Source organism: Phlebotomus papatasi, chromosome 1 (genome assembly GCF_024763615.1).
Source record: "Phlebotomus papatasi isolate M1 chromosome 1, Ppap_2.1, whole genome shotgun sequence".
In the NCBI taxonomy this organism is placed as follows: domain Eukaryota; kingdom Metazoa; phylum Arthropoda; class Insecta; order Diptera; family Psychodidae; genus Phlebotomus; species Phlebotomus papatasi.
Window position 1 is genome coordinate 82848430 of NC_077222.1, and position 24257 is coordinate 82872686.

Sequence of the window (24257 nt, forward strand, 5' to 3'; positions counted from 1 at the left end):
GATGCATATGCTCGATGGTAAATATCTTTATTGTTTTTCAATTTGAACATTGTATTTTTTCAAATTTATTTCTTTTATGGATTTTGCGGGAACGTAGTATTGTGGGCTCGCTTTACATGCAGCAGCAATTTGGATTTTCTTGCAAAATTCTTCTCACACATATTGCATTTGAAGGGTTTTTCGCCCGTGTGAATTCTAACGTGTTCAGTAAGTCTATTTCTATCCAGAATTAATTTGCCACAGATATCGCATTTGTACCGCTTTCTCTGATAGGGATTTACCCCAGACGAATGCTGCGTACGCCGATGACTATACAGTGCCATGCGTCCGTGGAAAAAACGCCCACAAACATCACATTGAGCGGGTTTTTCACCCGTATGCATCCTCATGTGTTCCGTCAGCCTTTCCTGCCCAGACATACTTCTGCCACAGAATTCGCATTTGTACATATCACCCTTTTCACTCCTCTCATGAATCTCCCGATGTTTTATGCAATGATTTTTCAATGTAAAGCTCTTTCCGCAGATATCACATTTGAATGGTTTCTCGCCGGTGTGAGTACGCATATGTTCGATGAGGCCGGTCTTTCTGGCTCGAGTTTTCCCGCAAATTTCGCATTTGTATTCTGTCTTTGCCGTACCTAGACCCGGCTTAAGGTGCTGCAGTCTTCGGTGACTGTAGAGAGACATTTCACCGTGGAATCTTTTTCCGCATATATCACACTGAGCTGGTTTATCTCCCGTATGCATCCTCTTATGTTCCGCCAAACGTTCCTTTCCCGACAGATTCTTCCCACAAAATTCACATTTGAAGGCATCGGACTGCTCTCCTAGGGCATGCTTGGCCCTATGACGACAAATTTCACTACTGAAGCGATAGCTTTTCCCACAAATATTGCATTTGAATGGTTTCTCTCCCGTATGAATACGACTGTGCTCAATCAATCCCTTTCTCTGATACAGAATTTTCCCACAAACTTTGCACTTGAACTCCTTTCGTGCACCTTTTTGTCGTAGAGGTACCTTAGGCGTCCTTATATGACCTTTCAAGTGCCTAACGAGGTATTCTTTCGTGGAGTAACTCTTCCCACACGTTGCACATTCAAAGGGTTTCTCACCAGAATGACTACGAATGTGATCCATAAGTCGCTGATGGCACGATAGAATCCTTCCACATGTTTCGCATTTGTAGTTCTTCTTCGATTTCCCCTCAAAGTCGAGTTTTCTAGATTTTCTTGGTATTTTCTCCTTAGAAGAAAATTCTATTGCCACCGTCTCCGGAAGAGCTGCTAAATCATCCTTTTCAATGACTTCTTCAGTTTCATCCTCAGTATTGTGATTACTTGCATCATTTGAATGACTGTCTAGGATTTGTTCTGAGGAAATATCCGGAATATCCTCTATCTTCACAATTCTCCTAGGAAAACTACCTAAAATTACAATCAATTGAGCTTTGATTGATGAAATCTCATTATCATAATCCCAGCAGATTTCACATTTTGGCAAGGAATTACTGTGCTTGGAGAGGGAATCATGGATTGATGTAATTTGTTCAAAAGCATCTTCCAGAACACAACACGGAATCAAAGGATCCAGTGCCAAAGCCATTGAGTTTGTGTTATGCTCTATATAAAATGAATAGAACACTGTAACCCAGGAGTTTTAGGTTTATAGAGATGTTACACACAATTTCCAAGACCACTTTGTACAAAATACTATCTTTAACTTCCGGAAAAACATAATGAAAATGCAAAAGAAATGCCGATTACTATAAGGCATTTTTTTACTAACCTGAAAAATTTACTCAGATTTCTATCAAACTGAGCAAATTCAAAAATATTGTTAGTACACTGCGAAAGAATTCACATAACTTCAAAGCAATAATGATCAATTTCTCAAAAAATAATGAAAAACTCATAACCTTTTTAATGTGAAATATATCCAATTTACCTTAGCTTTTATTGTTTTGAAAAAAAACTAGGTTAAGTTTGCCAAATTTCGGCCAGCTTCTAATTTCAGCCACTGAGTGTAATTTCGGCCAAGCAAATAAATTAATTAAAATTATGTATGTAACCTTCAAATAGTCAATGAATTCATTTTGCTTTTAAATATTTATTCACTTTAGGGATGTAGTAACACAAAGATCGTTAGATTTTAAGTATAATTTGAATTTAAATGGTGTTGTAAAAACTCAGTGTGGAAAGAGTCTTAGGGCCTTGACAGACCTGAGGATTAACCGAGAGACGGCTTAGCGTAATTATATTAGAAATAAAGGTTAAACTACATTTCCGTCATTTTCCACTAAGTCGTATCTCGGCTTAAGTCGTAAGTGTGTCTAGGGCATTATGCCCTGGACACACTTACGACTAAAGTCCAGAGACGACTAAGCTAGTTCATAGCCAAGTCAGTTCCTGACACACTACAAATGAGGCTTAGCACCACAAAACATAACTTTCCTGGGTTTTTATGCAGATATTTCTACTGAAATGCACTGATATTCCTCTGAAAATGAAACTATTTGTAATATCATGTCTCAGTACACGTTTAAAATTATTGTTAATTACAATTATTTATGAGGTGAAAACTAACTCGCGACTTAAGCCAATTTTAGCTATTCTAGTGAATAATTCTTGTTGTTATACGTGAATTGTGAAGTAAATTAAAAAGTAGATTCATTTTCAAAGAATTGCTAGTGTATTTCAGTAGAAATATCTGCATAAAAACCCAGGAAAGTTATGTTTTGTGGTGCTAAGCCTCATTTGTAGTGTGTCAGAAACTGACTTGGCTATGAACTAGCTTAATCGTCTCTGGACTTTAGTCGTAAGTGTGTCCAGGACATTACAAAAAATGTGACAGATCACTTGTGTTTAGTCTTGTAATTTGTGGTGAAGTGCAGAAGGTTTTCCTTCGGTGTTTTTCATGAAAATTGTTTAGTTTTCATTAAAGATTGTTTCTGTTTTTGTTATTAGTGAATCAATCTTTAAATTTCGGGTAAAATTTCCCAGCTGGATCCTGTATTTCGCGTAAAAAAGTATATACTTTGTGAGCGTCTCTCCGGTGAGGTAATATTGCCTATTTCGGCAACATCTTTTGCTTTCCTAAATTTCTTATTCATCTTGTGTTTTTTTTCAATTTCTGAGTTCTACAATGACCAGAGAAAAAAACCATAGCTTCTATGAAAAAGATGATGTGGAAAAGGCCTTGGAAGAGTTCAGGAAGGGCAAATTGCTACGGGAATCTGCGCGTAAATTTGAGATCCTACTCTTCAGGTCTTCAGGACAAATTACACGGAAGATCTCAGGGCTTGTGGGTCATATAAACATATTAAACTAAATATTAAACTCGTTCCGTTTGACGTTTTGAAATTTTCTATCCGTTGCGTTACAAAAGGTGGCCGGAATTACACTCAAAGTGGCCGGAATACTACCCAAAGCAATGTCCATATTATTATTAATTTTTCAATATTTTAGTAAGTGATTTAAAGAAAACAAAGATGATAAACTAGTTTTCAAGGTTCCACACAGTCTTCCCGAAATGGAAGTAACAAAAATATCAATATGAATTAAAATTATTGCATTTCAAACTTAGGACTTCGGTGCTTATATGCAACTATGCCGAAATTTGGCACACTTACCCTACCAAAAAAATTATGCATTTTTGATTAACATTTCTATGCGTAATATTTTTTTCAGTGTAAATAGAATTTGCTCAATTTCGGCAAAAGCTTGTCAATTGTTTTTAAACAAGTCAGAGGGCCAATTTTTGAAACTCTCACTCGCACCCGCGAGCTCTTTAGTGGCCGAGAGAAATTGACTCGCACACCCCGGAAATTCTTGAGTACGTGCAACGAGTACTTTATGTTATAAAGAAGTCGTTACAGAAGGATTTAAATCTACGGGGTGTGCGAGTGGATTTCTCTCGGCCACTAAAGAGCTCGCGGGTGCGAGTGAGAGTTTAAAAAATTGGGCCTCAGATGAAAATTTTTGCCTCCAAATTAAATTGAAGCCTTTCGACGTTTTTATCTAAACCACATTTGAAGTGTTTCAGCGGAGAGCAACTAAAGTTCGCGCCAAAATCTAATCTTCTCAAAGTTCTCAAATATAAGGAAACATTCACAGAGTTGAGCATGTATTTTATTCGAATAGATAAAAATGTACAATTAACATGAGTTTGTGAGATATAGATAACTTTGTCTTTTCTTCTCCTATATATATTAACAATAAGTTAAAGGCACTCAATTAAACTAAATCTCTCATTAAAAAATATACAAATTAGGGTGATTTGTGTAAAAATTTGCTCCTAAATCGTGCACAAATAGCACTAGAACTCACCACATCTGGCGCAAGCTTAATACTCATCAATTCACATTGAATTCCTTCACAAATAGATCAATCTCACGGAGAGGCGGAATTAAAAGTGGGATAGAGGATGGAAATGGTAATATCTTAGGAGGTGCTTCTCACGCGTTTAACACATACATAGCATCCGCCACAGAAGAGGAGCAATAGAGGCACTCCCAGTCCAATTGTAGCTACAACGACAACAAACAAGGACAATTTGTCCGGCAATGGAGCTCCGTATCCAACAACGAAAGTCCTAAAAAATCAACACAATTTTAAGTTTTCTGGAGAAAAACTTCGGAATTTTCTCTTTCTTTTTTAGTCGCGAAAAAAAAATTCTTAAAAATACACTTAAAAATATTCTTAATCTAGTTTAAGCCGGAAATCATTATTTCGGTCAATTTTGTCAAAAAAAAACACTTATTTTTATCACTAGAACCATTTAAATTAATATGGTGCTTTTGGCATATTGTCGAAACTACTAAAATATCAGTTTATTGAAGTTAGCAGCTTTGTAAACTATGAAAGTTACGAAAAACTCATATTTCATTTCCTTTGATTATTTTTTAGAAATTTTTTTTAGTTAACTTGCAGATTTATTAATATTATACTTTCTAGGGGCCTATGTAGATCAGTCGATAGACTATCTAGTGACTCTATGACTATGAGGTCTTGAGTTCGAGCTTAGGCAGCTGTAGTTTTTTCAGCTGTCGCATTAGTCTCAAATACATCCAGTGAACGCGTTTCGGCATGTAGAGTTCAGTCGAATACAACTACAAATTCACTGCTCATGTCCACAATCCGAGTCTGGTGTACTGTGATATAATGCGGCATTGTGTGACTGCCTTAGGGTTTAGGTAGAACAGGAGAATGGAAAGTGCATAATGGGCCTAAATAAGTGTCCTGGATGCAGCGGTTTAAAACGCTTTGAAGTTTAAATTGCTAATTCCCTTTCAATTCTATTTTTCACTCTACGCGTTTTTCATGGCAAATTTATTTCATTGTAAGACGTATAGAACAATTCCTCAAAAATATATTGTTCCAAGTCCTTGAGACTCCAGATGAAAAATAAGCTGCCTCCAAAGCGTGAGTCATAAGTTATAGGAAGTTGCATATTTTAGCATAATTAGCGCGGATCATAAATATCCGTAGTTTTATCATTTACATATCCAAACTCACGTTTCTAAACTAACAAGTTATAACTACACTTCATATCGTTAGTCAAATCCTTATGCTCGAGACATACTTACGACTTAAGCCGAAAGATGACTCAACGTTAATTATAATCAAAATTGTGGTTTCACTCTGACCACAATCGATTTACAGTAGAGTCTCGCTATAGGCCATCGCTCTATAGTCCACAATTTATCGACTGTTGATTTCAAAACACTGATTTTAAGTTGGGTTATGTTTTTTAGTACGCGACATGCAATGTTATCTTAATTATTTTAATATTTTTGACAAAGTTTATTGAGTTGTGATAATTGTGATCCATAATGAAGAGAGCGAGGACAATGGCAAAGAAAGTGGAAGCCGTCGAGCAATTTCAATACTAAAAGTCGTTGATAATTTTAAAAAATAATATGGACTATAGTGCGACCCAAGTGTCAAATCTGGAACCAAATATGGACTATAGCGAGACTCTACTGTAATTATTTTAATCTGTTTAATAATTTAACTGCCGTTGTGTCTTCTGCGACTCTTCAAAACCACCTTGGCCAAGTGCAGCTGCACTGGCTTTGTCTTTAGCGGCATCTCAGGTGTCTTTCTTTCAGCAGCCAGACACTCGGCTCCGTCACCCGGACTCAGCGGCTTTGCGTAAAGCCAAAGAACCTAAAGTGGTGACAACTTCTGACTTTGTTCGTCGGCTTTAAATAGCCTACCTCAGTGGCAGTTTTGGGCAGCTCTTGCTTTGAGGAAATTAAAATATTTTCTTCTTAAGGCATTCGTGCCCGGTCACACTCTGGAGACACGAGATTAGTCTGGTCGCCATCACTGAGGCGCATACCTGCCTAAATCCCAGTGGCATTCAATTGCCGTTACCAGGGGCTATCTTTCAAAGAAAATCTCCAAGGAATCAACAGTCTAAAGAGCAGGGAATTTTTTGGCGAGATCTAAGGAATCTTCCTCCTTTATATTGACTCCTCTAGCCTGTTTGGAGCCAACAGCGGTCAATCTTGATCTATATTACGGTTACTGTTGGCCAAGTATACACACAATAACGTTTTATATCACGGTAAACCAGTCTTGAATTTGAATCAGTGGCAGTAAAATGTGTATTTGTATCGACTGAACTCTTTATACTAAAAATCAGTTTTGCACCAACCTCAATTGTTCTTTCTTAATACAAAGCATTGGTATTAATTTTCTATCAATATCTAGACGAGTTCAAGACCGATATGGCAATAGAAAAATCTTCATTTAAATTACGTTTCTGCTACTTATTCAAAAGATATCTTCTGCGGATAGACAATTTTTTCTGAATGTATAATTCCTTTTCGCGAGGTTTTTCCGGCCTTGGAAAAGTGCATAATCCCAGGATCTCCTGTATTTTAATGTTTTGGAAGAAGTAGTACATCTGTCTATCCTTCAATTAAAACCGAGAAACTTTTTAGAGAATTCAAATAGCAGGGCAAGGACATTTTAACTCAGAAACGAACCACATTTTGGGAGAAATGTTCCAAGACTCATAGGGTAACAGGGTGAATTTTAAAATATCTTCATTTAAATCAGGCCTGTGCTCGTTAAAAGTCGTGTAATATCGGAAATTTTGTGTTGATAATTTTAATGGAAATTACCTAAATTACAGATAGCCATACTGGTAACACTAATCCCGCTCATTCACGGTGCCATGATAAATATTACATAAAAACTCATATAGAAAGAAATTGTTTTCTTGATATCTTTGACGGAAGACGGATAGCTGTTCACTACACACCCTTTTACTTGAATCTGGCAGAAATATAAATAAATTAATTGCAAACATCGCTTCAAATGGAAAGTTCTTAAATCGCGCGCAATTCAATTGTGAGAGAGAGATAGACACAAATAACTCACTTGACAAACGTCTGGTGGCGCTGCGGTTGCAAAAAAATCTCTGAAATGCGACAAAATATTTTCTTCTCTATTTTATCCTTATTAGCCGGCCGTGTCCCTTCTTGTAATATGTACTTTTGCATTCCTTATTAACCAAAATAGTATTGTACAAAAGGATTTTTCTCAAACCTATCCTGAATTTTGGACAGCTCAAAAGAATATGAGTCTTCCAGCTCAAAATTTCATCCCAATGTTTTTGTTGTAATATCGACAATAATTTACAATTAACTAAAAGAACTATATTCAACTAAATTATTAAAAGCATTTTCTTGTGAAAATGACTAAACTCTAAAGAATTAAATAATTTTCACATTAAAAGAACTCTTATTTTCTCTACGTGAATTTTCGCGGCATTTCGAAGAATGCCAACAGGCGCCACCAAATTCACTTCGGCTTTTCTTTTAGCTCAGGCCCGATTTAAATAGACTTTTAGGGTTTGAAAAATGTAGTAAAGAAGAAAAGTAAAGCCTTACTCACCAAGTGGTATAGTTGTATTTGGTGTAAAATCCATCTCCGCTGGCGCCGAAAGAAACATTGAGCGTCTGTACAAGCATTGTCTCCACTGAATCACCGAAAATTGAGCGAAATAGGGTATTCTTGAGCTTCGTAATGGCATTGTTTGGAGTGGCTGGTGAGCTTTGGTATGTCTGGGTAGATGTACTGACATCCCGTTCTTCATGTGTATACGACACGGGACGATACTGAAGATATCCGCCTAAGAAAAGACCAAAAATAAACAAAAAGAAGAGACTGCATGAGTCATTGAAAAACTCTGGTGATTCCTTATCTAGAGAAAATCTCAACTCTGTGTTGCTGACTTTGCTTTTGTACTGTGCCTTTTGGGCAGTGGAAAAAAACGCCCCGAAAGGCATTTCCTTTGTAATATCATCTGCAAATTACTGTTTATCTTATTTCATTGAATTGAATAAAAACAAATTCACTGGGATAGATGGGAATTTCTGTCCATTTTATGCGGGAAATATTGCCCCTAGGAAACCCTTCAATTGTCCCCGGAACTTACCGGAACTTGCATTTACGGAGGCTGGTGAGGCCACATTAACGATCTTGAAGATGCCAGGTGTAAATTCATCATCGAGGCTCTTCCTCACCACCACAGTGTAGTTATCTCTGTGGGGCTCCATGGCCACAAGGATGACTTCTATGGCAAATCGGGGATTCTCGAAGGTCTCATTTGTGAGCACAGAATCGAGAATGAGATCAATCTGTGTAGAGTTTTCGGTGTGCATGAGATGGGGTGTCATTGGACCGTGATCTGGCGTCGCAAAAGTTGCCAGAGACAGTTCAAAGTTCCCCTTGAGATCCTTCACGCCCTGTGATTTGACAGAGAGCTCAACAAAGTCATCCGATGCATCAAATTTTTGCCTTTCCCACTCAAATTGACGAAGACTGAAGGAATTAATCTGACTAGCATTGGTCACAGTAAATGTACCAACATCATCCTCATCATTGTACTCCCAGAGGCGACTGAGAACCACACCAAAAGTATACCTAGGACTTTCCGAGAAGCTGACACTGTAATCCTTGCCTTCAAAGAAATCATCCCATCTGATATTGAGCTTCGATTCAAGTCCACACAGAGCCACCAAGGCAGACGGCTTCCCCGTGAGATCCCAAACATAGTGAATGGCGTCACTGGCACCCAAGGACGTCACATGTACCACATTTGTAATATTTCCCAGTACGTCATTACCACAGATGTTCTCTGGGCAGCCCGGATTGAGTTGGGCAGTGAGCTGCAAACAAACATCCCACACAGATCAATTCATCGATAGCCTTCTTGTAAACATATATCCGGCTATTTTTAGGTTGATTGTTCAAGATGAAATTGCGACCAAATGTCTCTGAAAACCTCAACACACGTACCTTCCGTCTAACGTCCCTCCTGCCATGGACAGCGACGTAGAAAACGCCTAAATTGAACAACCAGAGAAACCACTTCATATTTTTCGGATATAGTAATCACCAGAGATCACATCTATTGAGGAAAATTGGACAGAGATTGCGAGAATAAGAGGGACTTTGCACTTTTTCGAGAAGCCCTTGAGACAAAACACGTCTTCCCAACAATGGGGGAGATACAGCGAGAACTTGACAGGCTTTGTCAAGCCCTATAAATAATGCTGTTACCCAAACACAAAGCAAAGGAATTGCACACTTCAAATAATGGACATGTCCGCTGATTTTTCCTATTACAGTGCTGTCTATCTATATGCACACTCTCTATGCACAGCTTTTGTGTCGGTTGCATTCAAAATCAATTTGTTTACATTTTGACAAAGTAATAAAGAAAATTATTTTCTTGGTAACTAATTTTTTTTGTTTTTAATTTTATTTTTTCGGTCTCATATTATATTTAAAATAACACGGGAAATTCTAGAACAATAAAAAAAAATGATATTTTATTAAAAGAAAGAAAAAACCGTTGGGAATTTCAAAAAGAGTTGTGCATATTCAGAGAGAGAACTGTCAAAAAAAGTACCCAAACTGTGCATATAGAGAGGCAGCACTGTACTCAGAAGATCTTAGGACGTTAGGACCTAAAAGCATTTTTCTTAAGAGTGAAGTGTAACATAACCTCAGAGTTATACTACGGAAGGGACGTTCAAATAAAATATGTTCAAATAAAATAAAAAAAGTGCCAATTTTTATATAGAGTAAATTTAACTAATTAAAAACCTGTTCCAAATGGAAACTTTTCGCTACTCCAAATGAAAACATAATTTTTTCCATGATAAATACAGTATTAAATATTTATTTATACAGTTGACTCTTGCTAATTCGGCTCTTTTAAGATCCGGATATTTTTTTAATTCGGGCAGCAATTATATTTGAAAAAAAGTTTGTTGACTTTTTTCAAGCTTGATTTTGGTTATCGAATGAAGAAAATATGCTTAAATTTGCATTGGTTTGCCTTACTTATGATGTGATTTTGTATTATTAAGGGATTTTTATGACATTTACACCGAATGTAAGTATGTAAACTTAATGAGTATGCAAAAGGACAAAAAATTTGTTGCATTTCAAAAACTTTGTAGCCCGAATTTCTCTCTAATTCGTGTGACATTTTGGTCCCAAATGCCCGAATTTGAGAGTCTACTGTATATTTTCTATAAATAAAGCGAAAATATATTCATATTCACAAATATTAATTTAAAAATTTCTCAGAAAAATTAAAAGTGTACTTTTTCACTATCGAACTTTTCATCAGTCAACCATGTTTTCTAATGAAAAACACGAAAAACACATTAGGGCCATTAGGGTGATTGTTCTTTTTTTTTTACATTTATGTAATATTTCTGGCAGAATTATGTGAAATTATTTCAAATCGAATTATTTTATTATTATTATTATTATTCGAATTATTATCGAATTATTTTCGTCGCGGTCTCACACTGTTTGTCTCCAATTAGAAAATTTCTCTTTTCTCCAATTGGATTAATTTGTTTACAATAGAAGCATTTTGCACTCGTGTATTTTTCTTGTATTTAAGAAGTTTTGATATTATATTAAAGAATTTTCACAAAATAGTCACATTCTAGAAGAGTTAAGGAGCAAATTAATGTAGTTTTCGTCTCCTTTGGGACTATGGGTACCCATGAAAAAAAGAATTTTTTTGGACTATTTAGAATCGATAAAAATACGATTCTTTTGGATGATTATAGGGGAAATTGGGGCACCACCTAACACGGGGTAGAACCAAACACTAATTTTTATTTTTAAACTACTTGAACAATCTCGACCATTTCTTCAGTGGACAAGCATCCCTATAATGCCTATAAACTTCTGTAAGTCTTGTCCTCCGAAGTCGATATCTGATTAAAAAATCGCAGTGTTTGGTGGTACCTCGTGTTTGGTGGTGCCCCAGTTTTCCCTAAACTATAAGGATGTCCAAATCTAGGATATTTTTTGCAGGATCCTAATTAACTCCTGAGCTTAGATATTTTTGGTCAAAAATCGTGAATTTTCGATTTTCTGCTTCCTTGCAGATATTGTGACTTTTTTGATATTTATAAACCAGAATAAGGAAAAACCTCTCGGGGCCAATAAGTATGATAACTAACAATTACACAGATCACATAAATTCGAAAAACAATTTTTTTCTTAAATTTTCAAAAAAAACTTGTTCAAACTTTATGGGTACTCTCGTCCCCAAAAATCTAGAGGTCAAATGTAAGGTTATCCCGCCAATGCCCGCCTTGCTTTTTGACACCAATCTTGTAACAAAATTCCAAGCGCGAACTACTTTTTTGCCAATATGGCCGATAATTTTGACATTTGGCAGCGCGGGAGATTGCTTTCGAGGAAGTTTTTCCTGATTTTAATAAATTCTGATTGTCGATGAAGTGTTTTTTTGGCTCCTGAGAAAGTTTAATGTGTTTGCAATAACATCGTGTTGAGAGAAATGTGTTTTAAAGTGTTATTGTGTAAAATATTTTGAGGAATCTGTTGGCAAGCAGGAATTTGGTGTCTTCTTGACCACTTCCAGAACATCCCAGAAGATACTGGTCAATAATTCTTCTTGTTTTAGTAATCAACCTTGTAAAGGAATCATTTGACACGCAAAAATAATTCACAAAATTGATATTATTGGCTTTTGGAAAATTGAAGTTTGTCTCCTTTTCGTTCTTTTGGGGACGAGAGTACCCATGAGTTTTCCAATTTCCCAGAGGCGGAAAAAATTCTTTCTCTACAAAAGTATCATATTTGACCACTAAGACTTACAATAAAGTGAGTTTTACTAAAATTCATTCGCTGGATATGTTGTGGTCCGGAAAGAATTAATGTGATGAATCTTATGTCAAAGTTAAAGCGTCTGGAAATGGTTTTGAATTAGGACGTTTACCCTAAAGTAATCTTTCTCAAATCGAATAAAATGAGTTTATAACGAATTCACTTGACACTTTTTTTAAATTGATATCTCGTTATTAAATTGATGTCTAATTGCGCGGGGCCCGGTGGGCCCACCAAAACATCGAGAGAAATTCAAGATGTACTCACTAAAAGAAACCCTCAGATATCATGGAAAATTCTTTTTACACTTCTTAACACTGTACTTCTTTTTTCATCACTAAACACTATTCACTCCATTTCTTGGCTAAAAAGGTCATCCTGGCCTTAAAACCTCTAGACCAAATTGCATTTACACTCTGACGAATAATTAAAAACCAGTGATAAGCCCAGATAAGCTTATGGTAGCTGAGATTCTGTACAGGTGACCTCGGAATGCGTGCAACTCGGGGTGCTTGCGACTCGGAATACGTAAAAATTCGATTGTGAGTTGAATTTTGAGGGTAAAGAATTGGGTCGAGCCAATTTTTTTCATTTCGACAGACAAACAGTTTACAGGTGTCCGAGAACCGAAATGGATAAAATTGGCTCGACGCGATTCTTTATCCCCAAAATTCAACTCTCAATTGAATTTTCACGTAGGGTAGATAATTAGTCGAAAAATCGTGTACACCACTTCAAAGTAAAAACTTCCCCTTGGGCTCTACGGAAAGTCGTAAGACATTCCCCGGAGAAGATCGTATGTCCTGCTGATGCATTTTTTATTGGGATGCATAAAAGCGGTGGACTGTCAAAAGGTTTCCTGCAAATCGAGTAATTGGTACGACTTTCGGATTTTCCTGGCCAAATCTCCCGCTAAAAGAGTATCAAAAGTGCAACGTCCCTGCAAATGAATTCAGAGTGTCGGATTTGCATGACCGAGAAGAGAAATGCAGACTTTGTGGATATCTTTGAGTATAGCATCATTATCGGGAATACTGAACTTTATCTCTATGATGCCATCCAGGAGCTCACGGATTTGAAGGTAAGAAGATGGTGAAGACTTGGTTAGGAATTTGCTAATTTCTTTTGAATTCATTTAGATCACCAAGGGTGATGGAAAGCCGGAAGTAATTTGTCCAGATTGCGAAAATCGCCTCCACAATGCATATGAACTGAAAATTCTGGCAGAGGAATCAGACAAGAAGTTCACGAAGGATTCAGAGGATAAGCAAGAGGGGATACCGGAGAAAAGGACAATAATCGAACGGTATGAGTACAATGTGGTGGCAACAGATGAAGCTGAAGAAACGATTAAGGAAGAAAGTAGCGAAGATATAGATGCAGTATCATTTGTCCTGAACCACATTCCACAAACCCTGGCGGAACTCCACAAACGTACAGAAAGCAGTCGAGTACCACGCAAAACCGTAGATTATAAAGATAGGAAACACGAATGCCATGTTTGCTCCAAGAGATTCCTCAGGCGATCAAATCTCATTGATCATCTCCGTCTTCATGCCAATCAGCGACCCTTCGAATGCCAATACTGCAATAAGAAATTCGTACAGTCCGGGAACTACAAGTCACACCTTCGGATTCACACCAAGGAACGTCCATATGAGTGCAGAATTTGCTACAAGAAATACAATCAGCCCAGTGCCCTCAAAGTCCACATCCGGACGCACACCATGGAGAAGAATTACGTGTGCTCGGTTTGTGAGAAGCGCTTTACTAACTCATCGGATCTCTCGAAGCACAAGAGAATCCATGACGATGTCAAGAAATACAATTGTCCCTACTGCACCAAGGACTTTGCTCAGAACGTCAACCTCAAGAAGCACATCAGAAACAATCACAAGGAATTCCTGGAAGGACCTAAGGACCAAGCGGAAGTGGTTGAAAAAGACGGAACAGTTGAAATAATTCTGTAGCGTAGATATATATTTGTATCTCTTCCCTATTTTTAAGTATCCTTTTAGTCCTTGGTAAAATTTCTTAAAATATATGTTAATCTCTTAGCAAGACTTACTCTCGGTGATACCTTTGAGATATCTCTTCATTACAGTAAAATCGTGTATGCTCTTCTTGGGAGGACTCTCTTCTGGATCATCCTCAGTCAAGGGCATACTCAGTCCTACTCTTCCTTCGAGATTTTCCCCATAATTTTTATCACTCGTTTCTTCCTCCATGTCTTCATCTTCTTCCTCCTCAGACTCCTGGTCCAGCTCCTCACTGTCCTTGGGCACTTCTGCTACATTCAACTTGACGACACCTTCCTCAGTGACTACGGCGTCGCTCACAGAATACTTAATTTTTCCCTTTCGATTGTTCGCTGTCTTTTTGGTTGCCATGATTTGTTCAGTCACTTCCAGACTCTCAATTCTCATCGTTTGCACATGGTAAAAGCCATCATCACCTTCCCTAAAAAAATATTGAAGATATTCAAAAAAGACAGGTAAGTGACCAGAGGCATTTTCTCAGGACAGCCTAATTTCACACGGAGTTTTTTGTTTCAAGTTAATGACTAGCGCACAATAACTTTTGTTTGTAAACATGTTTTCAAAATTTACCATGAAAATGAGCGAGATGACTAGATCTAGATCTCATTCACTATCATTGAAATGTCAAAAACATGTTTACTAAACAAAAGTTATTGTGCGTTTTAGGCATTAATTGCTTGAAAAAAAAATTAAAAAATAAGTAATTGACCTTAGTTATCAAGGTAATATAAAGCCTTTTGTATTAAAAAAAAAATCCAATCCCATTTATATAAAAAACGTGAGAATTAAAGTTCCCTATCTAAATTTTTATACATTTAGTCAGAAAATATTGAAAAAAAATTGACATTTAAAACCTTGTTTAAAACTAAAAGAGGATACAAAAAAATAATTAAAGATTTTAAAGACCGATTTAAAGATTTTTTGATCTTCAATTTGAATAATTGTACCAACGAACGTTTCGATCTTGGATGGGACCTTCTTCAGGTCTTAGTGATATTATTATGATCAGGATCTTAAGAAGTATACCGAATTTTCCACATTGATTTCAGGCAGTACATGTGCAGCTTAAGAACCCTCAAGGAAAAACGTTAATTTGTTGTTATGACAAAGAGTAATGATTAGCGTTTACACTGTAAACTCAATAATCATGCCCTGTGGACAACAGAGAACAAAACCTTTGCTGAATATTAAGGTTAGTTCAACCAAATTTAAATGGAATACCTATTCAAATTTTCAATTCTTTAACAATAAAGACAATAAATATAAAAATTTTAACTGCCCAAGACTCGTCGAATATTTTTATATAAAATTTACATTTAGTAGAATTCTATATCGTGTTATTTGAAATAAAATTTTGATTTTTAAACATTTGCTGGTATACCATAATAACCAAAATGTGGGAGTGGGATATGAAGAGTAGAACTTAAACCAAAAGTAATTAATTCTGGCATACGAAAAAATATTAAGCCTGGCTTAATTTTAGCTCTTTTATGTTGCTGGCAAGTCTGTAAGTGTAAGCTAAACCAGGAACAAAATGCGGTAAAAACGATAAAATGTTTTTTTTTATGAACTACAGAAGACAAAGATTGTTCTACATTCTGCTACTTAAGCTAAGACCGCTAAGACTGGGATAATACTGGACAATTTTGAATGCAGAACTCAGGAAGACGGCTCAGCCAATCACAGACTTGCCGGCTTTCAAGAGAAAGTGGGAAAAAGTCGTCCCTGACCGCGAAGGACTTGCCAAGCCTCTAATGACGCGAATTAAAAAGAATGTACAAGAATTCGGCGAGGAGCCATTGGATTAAAAACACCTAGAAAAATCCTAATAAAATTATTTTTCCAAAAATAAGGGAAGTGTACCACGGATCGGAATGTTAAGAGACGTGCTCCATATTAATTGAATATATGAGTTCCAAAACACTATTTGGTATTTTTTACATACCAATTGATATATGAGTGATCCATTTAACTATTTTCGTGTATTAACCGTATTAACACTTTTGCTAATTACGGAAATTAATAATATATAGGTGTAATTGTAAGGATGCAATTTGTTCTGCGGATCGGAAGGGGGTGAGCCACGGATCGGCAAACGTTTTTGATTAGGATTCTCCTGCTTTCTTGGCATCTAAATTACTATACAAGGTTTCACTGAAGCATCTTTGTCATCCTTACACTGTGTACTGTGTATTCACATGATACAACTTCTAAAATTGTTAAATTTAATGAAACTTCACTGGTAAATTGTTCTATCACAACAAAAACATCTAATAATGGCTGTGAAGATGACAGCTGAGCGAGCTACCGCAATTTTCCACGGAAAAACTCTGCCGATTCGAGGAACAGATGAAAGAAAACGTACTTGTTCGCAAAAAATTATTTATTTTCAATATTCTTTGCCGAAAGCGCCGAAACAATTAAAAAAGTGTATTGATAGTGAAATTAGAGTCACTGAATATTCATTTTTTAATTGAAACAGATTTGTAAATCATTTTAATCAAACATAATTTCTCATATCGACGGCTCCATTCCATACTATGCTAAATCGACTTAGCCTTTTATTATTTCGAGAGATATGCTGTTGCTGGTGAAAATTTGGTGGTCATCCGACGTTCGGGTAACAAGATATTCTATTTTTTCGAAAAAAAAATTACAGACAGCATAGGAAATCGCCAACTTCAAAATGGCTCTCCTCAAATGTTCTTAGTCTGAGATAGCATAGTATGGAATGGAAGCGTCGATATTCTTGCAGACAATTTCTCGAGTGAAATATTAAGAAAGTGATGAATGGCGGATTTTTTGCTAAGACTGATACAATGATTCAATAAATTAGGTAAATAACACCAATTTTGTTTGAAAGTCGACGAGAAAATTGGTTCTGTAGAGTAAATATGAACTAACATGATGCATCTTGCTAAAGAAAATTACTAAAATACAGTGAATAATTTTCAAAACTACAGTAGACTCTCGCTCAATCGGCTCTTTTTCAATCGGGCGAAAAATTTTGTTGACGATTTTCATGTTTAATTATGAAGCTAATTTGCTCAAATTCGCTGTAATTCTTCCTATTTTATCGTGATCCTTTATACTTGAGCGGATTTTATGGAATATACAAAGGCTTTGACGCCCAAATCTATCGATAAACCGGATGACATTTCGCCCCAAATGCCCATTTGAGAGAGAGTCTACTGTACATTTTATTTTGGGGTTCCGATACGCGGGACAACCTTCCGATCCGAGGAACACTGACGATCGCTGGGACATTTACCTTATTTTTGTTTTTTTTTTATATGCAATGATTAAGGTTTGAGAGCCATTTTTCAATGGAGAATTTCTTATTAGATTATTAATAATAATATAATCAATGGAGAATTATTTATATCGATTAAGAGCATAACGAAAAGCAACTGCTAATTAAATTTTTCTGTTAGTCATAACAAGGGTTAATTGACAGAGATTTATTACAAATCTCCTTATATTTTTCTTGTTCTTTTAGGCTTTGAATAAGAAAAAAATCATTGAATGGGTTAAAAAATTGAATTACTGTCCTGTAACTAAACACCGTCCGGTCACCAAATTTTGAGAATTGCAAATTTGAAATGTTTCTCACCTGTAGAAAAATCGGGAACTTCCGGGAGGCAGTTTGTAGCCATGAGCCTTCTTTAGATGCACTGAGATGGAGTCTCCTCTTAAGTATTTCCTGCCACATACGTCACAGAGATAGACCTTGGGATGGGGACTCAAATGCTTGAGAGATTCGTGCCGCTTGAGACTCTTGAGGGAGCAACTTTGGAAGTTGCAGTCGTATTGGGTGCATTCGTAGAATTGCCTGGGACCGTGGATCTCTTTGTGGGTCTCCAGGTCACGCTGGAGAACACTGGCGTATGTGCATTGAGGAAACGGGCATTTGAATGGTCGCTCATCCATGTGACGATGGCGAATGTGAATTGTGAGATGCGCCAGCGAAGGACAAGTCATATCGCAGAGATGGCACTTGTGGCAGTTTACATGAAGTCTTATGTGAGTCTTGAGGAGTCTTGGAGTGGCAAAAGAGCGAAAGCAGTGCAGACAAGAGTATTCCATAGCTGAAAGGGTAAAATAATTTAGGTAATCTTGGAATGCGGAAGAAGTGCAAAGGAGTCTCACTATTGTGGATTAACTGGCGCTTGCAGTGGTCAAAGAAGCTGGAATTGTGAATGAACATCGCTCCACAATTGTCACAGGCCACTTTCTTTTCACTCGTGTGACTCCGGATGTGCTTTATAAGAGTACATGGCTTTCCTGTTGAAATCTTTTCACATCCAATCCATTTACATTTCAACTTTCTCTCCCTTTTGCTTACATCCCTGGAAAATTCAAACTCCAGCTTCCCATGAGTGTTCACGTGGTCGAAGAAATCCAGAATGGAATTGGTCTTCCAGCCACATTCATCCCATTCGCAGAGGAAATCATGCGGAGTATCCGGAATGATATTTCTTTGCTCAGAATCATGAGTACATCGTGGAAAATTTATCTGATTCCTCAAGCTATCTCCCACAGTCATGAGCTTTGAGTGATAGCAATGATAGCGGACATGGCGAGTCCAGGAATTTCTATCTTCACTGCTGAACTTACACAAATCCCAGAGGCATCGGAATTCTGAGCTCTTTTTGTTCTCTCCAACGCTCAGAAGGTGCAATTCTACGTGATCCTTGTACATGGCTGGATCTTCAAAAAGGGCAGTACATTTTGCCCACTCACAGTTGTACAGCACATTCAAACGTGTTTTATTTCCAAACCGACGCAATTTAGCCAGGTTCATCTGAAAGAAATCCCTAAATCAAGCAAAGTTCCAGGAAAAAAACCTCCAATCAACTCACATCTGACGTCACTTCCTCATCATCCTCGGACTCAGTTTCACTGTCCTCATTCACATCGACCTTAGGATATTTCACTCGTAAGCGTTTCTGCTCTTTAATCCACTCCTGGCACTTGAGATTCTCAGGCGTGGGATCAGTATTTAGTTGGGGTTTCTTAGGTCTCGAAGGTTCCTTGGGCAATTTCTTCGGTTTTCGGGGTGCAGAGCGCTTTTTCTTAGGTTTTTCAATTTTCCCTGCATCTCTTATTAACTTTTCAGTCTTTTTCCTTCGTCCTGATTTCTTTTCTGACGGACTTTGTTCACTCTTTTCACTTTTCCGCGGCATTTCTTCTGTAAAATCCCTCGCTTTTTTTTGTTAGTAAACAATGAACAGCTGATTGACCCAGTTGACCTCACATCACATTTCCATTCTGATCCACTGAAACGCATTAGTCAGCCATAACATATCAATGAAAAATAAGAGTCTTCTAAATTCGAAATTTTCAAAAAATAAAAAGAATTCATGTGCGATTAAATTATACTCCCTCGGTTCCGAAAGAAGTCCATACGTTTGGGGAAAATCAAGGATTAAGAAATGTTTTCAGGGAATATTTTTGTTATTGGTAAATATCTTATTTATGAACCACGCTCCATGTTCAGGGATAATATTGGGGTTCTGCCTCGACTATAAATTAAAGAGTGAAAAGAGCGAAAGCATTAAAATTAACTTTTTGTTGCATTTTTTCAATGAGCTCCGGTAGACAGTTAATTGTGAAAAATTGGTCTGCAATTAACCTTATGAAATAGCGGTGGCAGCCAAAATCCCCAAAGCCAAAATCCCGAAAGTCAAAATCTCGAACGCCAAAATCTCGTAAAGGCCAAAATCCCGAATGTTCAAAATCCTGAAAGGGATGAAATTATATGAAGGGAAATGTTTAGAATAATTTCCCAAGACACAGAAGACTTCCCTTTGCCTCTAACAAACGCGGGTCCAATCGTGGGAGTAGCTATGACACTTTTAAAAATTCGAAATATTGGCTTTCGGGATTTTGGCATTCGGGATTTTGGTTTTCGGGATTTTAGCTTTCGGGATTTTGACCGGGACCCATGGAATAGCATTTGTTCTAAAGTTTTATATGTAGAAGGAGAAATCAGTAGTTAATTCCGTTATATAAATTTTTATTGCTCGAACATTGCAGAAAAAACACTAGTATGACCTTAGAAAACCGTCAGAAGGAGTGACATTACGTCATTGGCGAATGGACGAAATGTTCGACTGAATATTACAGTAGACTCAATCGGCTCTTTATCAATAGGGCGAAAAATTTTGTTGACAATTTTCACGTTTAATTATGAAGCTAATTTGCTCAAATTCACTGTAGTTCTTCCTATTTTATCGTTATTCTTTACAAAGGCTTTGACGCCCAAATCTATCGATAAACCGGATGACATTTTGCCCCAAATGCCCATTCGAGAGAGAATCTACTGTATCTAAGGCATATCCAAAAATTAAAAAAATATATATTTTTAAGCCATTTAGATATACCAGAATATCTATATACAGAGAGAATATACGTTTAGAAGAGTAGGGGAGGGACGCGGGGGTGAATGAAGGTCATGTAAATAATCCTAGGGTTCACTTATTTGGAGGTCCTCCGAGCATTACAAGCGGTTATCTGGAATAATTTAGCACCTAAATCACATTTGAAAAATATATGGAAATAAGAAATTTTTAAAACATTGGCCTCAATTCTTAGATCAAAATTTCAAGCTGTCAAATATTTCCAAAACCAAAATTTCGTATTCTAACGCGAAGTAATTATGGAATTTAAAATGTCTTGGCTCTAAGAACCAAGATTTCAAGATTTTCCACACTTAAAAAACCTAAATGTTATTTTGTCCCCTAAGCAGCCGGATAACGAGGAGCTGAGTATTATATTTCTAATTTGAATTGGTACCAGTGGTGCGCTCCTCCGGCAGATCCGGCAATTACAGCACATTGTCATTTAGGGTAGTCGTTGTGAGAGAGACCGATCACTCTCTCGGTGACCGTGTTAGGGTGTAGAAGTAGGGGAAACTAAGGCAAAACTTCTCAAAACGCATATTTAATTCTTTCACGAGCTCTGAGAAAACTTAAACGTTTTATAATGAACATATTCTTATAGGAAATTTACTACTCCACAACATTGCAGAAGACTATTTTCCTCTATCTCGAAAGAAATGTGATTTTCGAATCATTTTTTAAAAGTCGATTTTGTGGAGATTCTCAAAATTGCTGGGGCAAATTTTTGTTAGTCTTCGGATAATTTGTGACGTTTTACTCTCGCAAACGTTAAAAATATCAAATAGACATATTTTTATAGGAAATTTATTCCTCTACAACTTTGTCGAAGATAATTTTTCTCTATATTAACGAGAAATGTGCTTAAATTGAGCTAATCAGTATTGATATTTTCTGTAAGCCAAACATTCCAAAAATAGGGCTCTAAATTTCATTATTTTTTATTTTACATAATCCTTCCTAGAATCCCTTGAAACTTTGTAAGTCTTGTAAGTTTAAGAAGGTTCATGAAGGATATCTATAATAAAAATTTCAAGCCTCAGTCTCTCTTATTTTAGAAAATAGTGAATATTGAAATTTTCGTTTTGACAAATTTTGCCCCAGTCTCCCCTACAAAGTGATGAGGTAGAGAGCGTGACATTGCATGCTCGGAAAGTAGCATAAAAGGTCACCTCCCTCATTCTTATATCCGCGAGTTTTTAAAAATCTTTATAATAAATTAACTGTGGTCTCAGTGAAGTTTATCAATCTCTTAATCCGTGTGACTTTTCGGTCCTGCTGTCATGGATAAACGAGAGTCTACTATAGAGTAATCCGTGATTCAATACATACAATACGACATGTAAGATGTGTGCAGTAGACTCTCGCTAATTCGGCTCTTTTCAGATCGGGCTATATTTTGATTCGGGCGGCAGTTAAATTCGAAAAAAGTTTGTTGACATTTTTCATGTTTGATTATGATTATCAAATGAACCCAATGTGCTCAAATTTGCCATGGTTTATCTGAGTTTTGATGTAATTTTGCGTCATTAAGTGATTTTAATGAAATCTACAATATATGAGTATGTAAACTCAATATGTGTATGCAGATCAATAAAAATCGTTGTATTTCAAAAAGTTTATCGCTTGAATTTCTCTTAAATTCGGGTGACATTTCGGTCCCAAATGCCCGAATTTGAGAGAGTAATTGGTGATTCAATACATACAATACGACATGTAAGAAGTGTATATTCGTATAAGGTCTTCCGTACTGGTTTAGGTAATGTCAGCTGGGTTTGTAGTATGACTAGAAACCACTAGTGGCGCTGACACAAGGTGAGAGAACATCTTAAAATTTTTTGGCGGGTTTTCTTGTAACTGCCAGTAAGTTTTAAGGAGAATGGAAATGAAATGAGCAATTTTACAACTCTAATTAATTTTTTTATATCCATTGCTTTGAATTTATAACAAATGCTTATTCATTTTACAATAGATGCCGATTAAGCAATATACGTGGTGTCGGAAAATCTGAAGATGTTAAAGATAATGAAAATATGCTATACGTTTTATATCATTTGTTATTTTTGGAAAAATGCAAATTTGAACCTTTTCATGTAGAAAATGTAAAAAGGCCCAAAGAGCGTGGGAAAGCAATTCTATGTCACAAAACATGTGAATAGAAATTATGATAATAATCTTCACGTTTTGAGGGACGTTTGCACAACACCCAAAATATCCTATGAGCAAAATATCCTCTCTTTCTGTGCTTCCTTATCGCAAAATCCCAGATTATGTAATCCATCTATAGCACAATTTATCTTGGCAAAATTGAAACACTAAGAAGGTGACTATATTTGGTTAAATAGAGAAAGCTGGGGATGATTTATGGAATATTTTACTTTATAATATTTATTTTATTGACATAGTTGTAAAAAACAGAACTGTGAAATATAATGTTTGGAATTAAAATGGAATCTCATGGTGAGCAAAAGTGTTTTGCCTATCGCATTTTCTAGATTTTATTTAGAAAATGTCTAGAAAGAAAAGCACGCCGTGGAGAAAGTGTGAATGAAGACAGAGTGAGGAAAGGAAAACGAATTCAAAGGGTAGCAGATTGATGGTCAGGATATGTCGGAAGGGATTTTTAAACTCACTATATATCCACTTTTTTTTCTGGGTGGAATCGGGAGATGGGAAAGGGTAGCTAATGTAGATGAGATGCGAATTGGGTTTTGTTGTCGCCTTATCGCACAAGTATCCATGTGAAAGCACACACAAGGACATGCTCGACACAATTGCCATCCACCCAGCCAGAACAACCCCCATTCCCCAAAATAGTGTGGGAAGAATTCAGTGCAAAATCCAACAAAATGTTTATCCTTTCGCATTTTGAGTGTCGTTCGCCAGATTAGATTTTAAGGTGTCGGGCGGATTTACTTTTTCCATTATTTTTGCACCATCCTTCCGGGAAAACATTTTAAAATATTCCCTTAGCCAGCATGCCCATTTGCCCTTGTATAGCATCAATTTCTCCCCTTTCTCCTTATAGTTTTTATAGTTTTTTGAGAATATATAGAACAAGAACTATATTTAGCGTTTAAATTACTTATTTTTTCTGCATTAAGAAATAAGGTATGTATAAATAGGAGAAGATGTTCTTCCGAGGAAAATGCTGCACATTTTCACTTGACCCGAATAAATTATCAAAAGGGAAAATGAATAATTCAGAGTTTAATTTTGTCTTCTTTGCAACACAAACATGTGTAAATAGTCGAATAAATGTTTTAACTCTTTCGACAAGCTCTCGCTATATTTCTCAATTCAGTCAAAATCCTTACCAGAAAGCATGCAAGTATCATGAAATCCCTTAGAAAGTTTACCCAAACTGCTGTTTAAATGTCTTCTCAACGAAATACTGTGTGGAATGAAAATAAATGGGATATATTTATCTGTTTTCGATCGAAATGGATGATTGCTTGAGATATTGGGAAAATATTGAATCTCGCAAACATAATATTGAATGACTCTTATAGTCAAATAACTTTTCAAGGAAATCCCTCTAAATGGAATTTGCCAGGAAATTCCATGGAATTTATTCTATGATAACTTTTTCTTCTTTAAATAAACAAAAAAGCCTTATTCTTTCTTTTT

General features: G+C 36.4%; 4 protein-coding genes across 4 annotated transcripts; 1 reads left to right on the forward strand and 3 right to left on the reverse strand.

Annotated features, from left to right (window-relative positions):
- Positions 1–8: 8 nt before the first annotated feature.
- Positions 9–1799, reverse strand: LOC129810392 (zinc finger protein OZF-like). Its single transcript, XM_055860839.1, has one exon. The coding sequence runs from the start codon at positions 1605–1607 to the stop codon at positions 75–77; it is 1533 nt and encodes a 510-aa protein (XP_055716814.1). The 5' UTR covers positions 1608–1799; the 3' UTR covers positions 9–74.
- Positions 1800–4116: 2317 nt separating this feature from the next.
- Positions 4117–9570, reverse strand: LOC129810397 (glycosylated lysosomal membrane protein B-like). The gene is made up of 4 exons (XM_055860846.1): positions 9320–9570; positions 8457–9189; positions 7913–8150; positions 4117–4595 (listed from the first exon to the last, which is right to left on the reverse strand). The coding sequence occupies exons 1-4, from the start codon at positions 9395–9397 to the stop codon at positions 4445–4447; spliced, it is 1200 nt and encodes a 399-aa protein (XP_055716821.1). The 5' UTR covers positions 9398–9570; the 3' UTR covers positions 4117–4444.
- A 3447-nt stretch (positions 9571–13017) lies between these two features.
- LOC129810400 (zinc finger protein ZFP2-like) lies at positions 13018–14259 on the forward strand. Its single transcript, XM_055860852.1, has 2 exons — positions 13018–13268; positions 13327–14259. Exons 1-2 carry the CDS (start codon positions 13134–13136, stop codon positions 14155–14157), a joined length of 966 nt encoding a protein of 321 aa, XP_055716827.1. The 5' UTR covers positions 13018–13133; the 3' UTR covers positions 14158–14259.
- Positions 14153–19465, reverse strand: LOC129810389 (histone H4 transcription factor). Its single transcript, XM_055860832.1, has 4 exons — positions 19089–19465; positions 18376–19030; positions 17840–18314; positions 14153–14647 (listed from the first exon to the last, which is right to left on the reverse strand). Exons 1-4 carry the CDS (start codon positions 19410–19412, stop codon positions 14242–14244), a joined length of 1860 nt encoding a protein of 619 aa, XP_055716807.1. The 5' UTR covers positions 19413–19465; the 3' UTR covers positions 14153–14241.
- Between the last annotated feature and the right edge of the window lie 4792 nt (positions 19466–24257).